This window comes from Sinocyclocheilus anshuiensis, unplaced genomic scaffold (assembly GCF_001515605.1).
Source record: "Sinocyclocheilus anshuiensis isolate Anshui unplaced genomic scaffold, SAMN03320099.WGS_v1.1 scaffold993, whole genome shotgun sequence".
Lineage (NCBI taxonomy): Eukaryota > Metazoa > Chordata > Actinopteri > Cypriniformes > Cyprinidae > Sinocyclocheilus > Sinocyclocheilus anshuiensis.
In genome coordinates, this window is record NW_015557125.1 from 111,761 (window position 1) to 117,893 (window position 6,133).

Here is a 6,133-nt window from a genome sequence, read left to right on the forward strand (position 1 = left end):
CGTCTCTCTGACCCTGTCGCCCCGTGACCCCGTGACCTCTGTATTTCCAGGTTTCGATGCGGCCGCTAAATACAGCATTGTGTTGAGAATCCGCCTCATCGTCTCACGCAGGAAGTTGGTTTGTTCCGTTCAGAGTAATGTTTCCTGCGCTCGTTTCTCTGCAGGATATTCTTGTTCCAGCTTTTGTTTGGACTGAAGCCGTTTATTTTTAGGACTGTCACTCTATTGTTTGGCCATTTGATGGATGGATATTTGATTTGGCCGGTACCTTCAAATCACACACACACACAGATAAACACACAATTAAACAATATACAAAGAAGCACAGCAAAATGTGTACAATATATATATATACTGTAAATATATCATGCATAAATAAATTTTGATGACTACATAATTCCTGGACTTACTGCAAAAAAAAACTTACTCAGTATATTTTTTAGTATTCTTACTCAATATTTTTGTCTTGAATAGTCATGCAACAGCCAACTTTTTGATATTTTTAACTTAAAGTTTTCATTTATATTATTTATTATTTTATTTTCATTTTTACATTTTGTTTATTTTGTTTTATCTTTTAATATGTTTAATATTTTTTAATTTTCAATAATTAGATTTTTCTTTAATATTTTTATCTTATTAATTTTTTTTTTCATATTCTATTTTTTATTTTATGCTCATATTTGATTAATTAATTAATTTATATATTATTTATTTGTTTTCCTTTCTTTCATATTTTAATTTTTATAATTTGTTTATTTATTATGTATTGTTTCTTTTATCTTTATTATCTTCCAGTGGAGTCAGAAAAATAAACTTAATTCAAAAAGAAAACAAGTCAAAATCGAAATCGAAAACTCACTTAATTTTAATAAATTTTTCAGAAAATGAGACTTAATATTTTCAGTCATTTTGCTTCTCAAGTAAATGCCTCTTGATTTAAGAATGTTTAGAGATTTGTATTAAAAAACTGCACTGTTATTATGAATTATGTGCAACAATCGCTATAAAGAAGGAGATGTTTCTAGACTCTGAGCATCTGTGTAGAAATAAAGCATCTTAATTCAGTAGAGTCACCAGGAAGCAATTTTCTCTCTTTCTTTGAAAGTGCTCTGCTAATTTGTCCTGGTTTTTTTGTAGTTCAGAGGAATTTGCTAAAACCAGGTCTGGAAGAACCTCCTCAGAGCCGGTCTCTCCAGATCCTCTCTAAAATGCCAAATTATTTTTCATTTAGATGCATATCTTTAGTTTCATACATAATTCATATTTTCAGGATCATTTCCATCCATTCAACATGCTGGTTTTGCTGCTGTACCTTTAAAGACTTTATGTAAATGACCTCTGTTATGATCAGGGCTGGTCATGTGGGTGTTGATGTGTAAATGTGGGCGGTCTTATGTTAATGAGCTCATAGCTGTGATGTCAATGATGATGATTTCTGAATGATTTTGTAGTTTTTTGTAGTTTAGTTTCCATAAACGTGAAATCAAAATTTGTTCAATAAAACAGAAACATTATATGAAAAACTCAAATGAAAATGAGAAATATTGCCTTGGCAGCTAACTGAAATAAGTTGAAGTACTAAAATGACTAAAGTGGAATAAATATAAAGTTAAACTTAAATATATATTTAAAAAAAAATAACAATTATAAAGACAAAAATGGTTACATACAATAGAAATATTCCCAAAACTTTGGTAAAATCTTTTTAAAAATGCAAACAAACTGGTGATTGGGTGTTGATGTGTAAATGTGGGCGGTCTTATGTTAATGAGCTGATCATTGTGATGTCATAATCATGATGTTTTTGTACTAGTTACAAAACATCAAGCCTTTATTTAAAAATAAAAGTCCTTTAAAACACTTCAAAAGAATAATAGTCTCATATGATATCATATATGATATCTGATATCATATAAAGACTTATATGTTATACATTAAGATCCAAACGAGTCTGTTAGAACAGATAAACACGTAAAAACACAGTTTCTGTGTTCTGCTGCCACTTTTCATGGGGCCAATTTTCATATTCTTAACCATTCTGTGTGTGTGTGTGTGTGTGTGTGTGTGTGTGTGAGAGAGAGAGAGAGAGAGAGAGAGAGAGAGAGAGAGAGAGAGAGAGAGAGAGAGAGAGAGAGAGAGAGAGAGAGAGAGAGAGAGAGAGAGAGAGAGAGAGAGAGAGAGAGAGAGAGAGAGAGAGAGAGAGAGAGAGAGAGAGAGAGAGAGAGAGAGAGAGAGAGAGAGAGAGAGAGAGAGAGAGAGAGAGAGAGAGAGAGAGAGAGAGAGAGAGAGAGAGAGAGAGAGAGAGAGAGAGAGAGAGAGAGAGAGAGAGAGAGAGAGAGAGAGAGAGAGAGAGAGAGAGAGAGAGAGAGAGAGAGAGAGAGAGAGAGAGAGAGAGAGAGAGTGTGTGTGTGTGTGTGTGTGTGCTGAAAGCTGCTGTCAGTAGGCCGTCTGGTCCTCATCTCTCTTCTCACACACACGCAGCTTCACAAAAGAGCTCTGTGGCAAATAAACACCATCAGTCTTCTGAGGTCTCGGTTAACGACTAACCCCTAATTAACTACAAGACTGAGGGACTGCAGGAACTCCACCAGAACCAGTTTCCCACAATCACTCGGCCAAAACTCAGCATCCTGTCATCATTTACTCCTAAACATGATTGTCCTTCTCGCAGAACACAAAAGGAGACGTTTAGCAGAATGTGCAAACTCATCTTTACGATACAATGAGGCAGAAATGCATTAAAATTAAGTATTAAATATTTATAGTGCATAATAGTGCATGGAGCAGTGTTGTTATTAAAAACGAAAACTATTAAAAATCATTAAATTGTTAAATTAAATTAAATAGAAATGTTGTATAACTGAAATAAATTATAAATAAAAATAAATAAATTATGGCTAAATTTAAATTAAAAAAAAACTAATAAAAAAGATAAAAAATAAAATAAAATAAAACAGAAATATTAGCTGAAAAACTTAACTAAAATATATTAGAGGAAAAACTGAAAATTAGAAATATTAACATGGCAAACTGCTGAAATTAATTGCTAAAATTGCTAAAAAAAAATACAGCTGAAATAAAAATAAATTAAATCTAATTGGAATGATTAAAAAACTAATAAAAAAGGCAAAAAAGTTAAATAAAATGCAACAGAAAAACAGTAGATGAAAAACTGAAATGAAAATTAAAAATGTTGCCTCGGCACCTAACTGTAATAAATAAGTTAAAGTATTACAATTACTAAAACTGAAATAAAAAAGTTAAATAGAAATATTTAAGTAAAATTAATTAAAAAAAGTAATATTGTTTAATAAAATAGAAATATTAGATGAAAAAGAAAAACCTTAAATGAAAATTTGAAATGTTGGCAACTAAATGAAATATGTATAAGTACTAAAATCACTAAAACTAAAATTAAAAATAAAGCTAAATAGAAATTGTAAACAAAAAAATTAATAAAAAGCATTAAAAACTTTTACAATTTTAAAATTTTAAATTTTAAAATAAAAGCTCATTTAAAATATAAATCAATAATGATATGACTAATATTAACACCGATGTGGGCTACAATTCTAATATTTTTACAGGAATTTTGTTTGTTCTTTTGGAGCCTAACAGCCCCTGACATGAAAAGAAAGTGCTCTAGAAATACTGCTAAAAATCTAATTTTGTGCTTCTTAGGTGAAAACATGAGGAATGACATGAGTTTGAGTGAATAGTGATGGAATTGTGTAACCTTTTGGGTGAATTATTAATATAAACAAAACTACAATTCCCACCCAATCTCCATTCATAAAATCCTCCAGCACATGCATGTTTGTTTATAAATTATTTTAATAAATTTACCAATACTGTCTATTCTCTTTGCGCCGTTTAACCACTTTTTTTTTATTTTACCTTGTTAAAATCAGCAGAATATTCCATCCGTTTCTCTCTTTCAGTGTGTGACGGTAATTCACTTCTGCTTTTAAACAGAAAACCTTTATTAAATATATGCGGTCCGACGTCGCCTTCCGCTCTCCTTCGGTCTTTCTGCGACATTTTCTGATATTTGCATGAAGCCGCCGGGAGACAACAGCATCACCGGATTAACCGGAATTACAGAGAGAGAGATGCGCGGATTTCCAATCGTGTCCTTAAAACAAAAACAGAGCGAGAGGGAAGCAAACTTGTGCCAAATCACAATTCCTGCTGGATGTGTGTACTATCGAGGGAATTAGGGAGCCCACAATTAAGCATATGGGCATTAAGATAATTGTCAGTTGTGTTGGCGAACGTGATGGCAGACAGATGGATCAGACTCAGCCCGCTCTCCACTCGGCACCATGGGACATTACTTTGGATTTTACCTGCCTGAATAAATTCACAGTGTTTTCACCAACAGAGGAAGAAGAAAGATTAGAGGATGGAGAGAACGAGAGAGAGAGAGAGAGTTTGGCTCTGCTCACACACTACATACTACTCACACTATTTCTGTAGTGTGTGCTGTGTATAGTTTGTGAATTTTGATGGCATGCTGTAATATATTTGGTACAATGTGCAGTATACAGTACAAGAAACATGCTGTGCATGCATGCAAAACACTCCCACAATGCAACTTTTCAGCTTGACAATATATCTTTTTTTAATAGTATTTTAAATATTTTTATTTATGTCTCTTCCTTGACTCATTTAATATTTTTTTCAATAAATAATAATTTTAATTTTGTATATTTATTATTATTATTTTTATTTAGATTTAAAAAATAGAGTGCTTTTTAATTTATAAAAATTGTTATTTTTAACTTTGTATTTTATTGTTTTTTTATTTTTGTCTCTTTCTTGACTAATTACATTTTTATAATGTTTTATTTGTATTCTTTTTTCATTAATATTTAAACAAGAAAATAACATTTTTAATTAATAAATAATCATTTTAATTTTTATTATTTCTATTTTTGTCTCTTGTAACTAATAGAATAATGAATTTTAAATATATAAATGATTATTTTTCAACTTTTTGTGTATTTTTTTTCTCTTTCTTGACTAATGAATTTTTTATAATGTTTCATGTTTCCATTAATATTAAAAAATTAAATGTTTAATTCATAACTAATCATTTTAATGTTTTATTATTTGCATTCATGTCTTTCTTAATTCTTATTTATTTATTATTTTTATTTGTATTTAAAAAAAAATATTAGAATTTTTGCCAATTTGAGTAATTATATTTATAAATGGTTTTTATATATGTTTGTTTTATTTATTTTTTTCTCTTTCTTGACTCAAATCAAATTTAATTTAACTTTTAATTTAACCAAAACCTTCATTCACCTTGGAAATGGCATGTCAAGTGCATTGCATTATGGCATGCATTATTCTGCACAGTGTGTTCTGTTATATATTACACATTTTTGGAAATATATTATTCCATGCATGCAGAAAATTAGTATAATGTGCAGAATATATACTGCATACTACAGAAAGAGTGTACCCTAACAAAGCCGAAGAGAGAGTGAGTGATGGAGGCTGTAAAATGGAGGAGTGTTGCGGGTTTGTGTTTGTGAAGGGTTACAGCGCCCTCTGTTGGCCGTTAACAGTGGAGCGGATTGAGCGATCAGGCCTGTGTGAAACCCACAGAATGTTCTGGATGCTTTTATCTGCTGAAGAATGAATGCATTTGCATGTTTAGACGTGTTTGTGACGTCTCTCTCTGTGTTTCTCCAGGTGGGCGGCCATCGTGAGGACGGTTTGAGGAGCGGTCACTCCATCGTGGCCAATCAGGTGTCAGTACCACAGCTTCCTGTGTCAGCCACTTCCCCCGACCTCAGCCAGTCTGATCCGTACAGGGGTGAGCGTGACACACACACTCACTCACTCACTCACTCACTCACTCACTCACTCACTCACTCACTCACTCACTCACTCACTCACTCACTCACTCACTCACTCACTCACTCACTCACTCACTCACTGGGCACAGAGCGGGCAGAATGCCAGCCTCCTCCATCTGCCGCCATTTTAGAGCATCACAACACAGATGAGCCTGCAGTGGATTCCCACGCTCACTTTCTGATTTAAAGGCCACGGATAAAACTGTTTTCAACATTGATAATAATCAGAAATGTTTCATGAGCAGCAAATCAGCATA

At 32.3% G+C, this 6,133-nt stretch overlaps 1 protein-coding gene across 1 annotated transcript in view; it reads left to right on the forward strand.

Annotated features, from left to right (window-relative positions):
- LOC107677854 (transcription factor 4-like) overlaps positions 1-6,133 on the forward strand; it is a 58,123-nt gene that overhangs the window by 40,028 nt on the left and 11,962 nt on the right. The window contains exon 9 of the mRNA XM_016472917.1: positions 5,710-5,833. Coding sequence (XP_016328403.1) covers positions 5,710-5,833 — 124 coding nt within the window. The remainder of the gene's footprint in view (positions 1-5,709; positions 5,834-6,133) is intronic.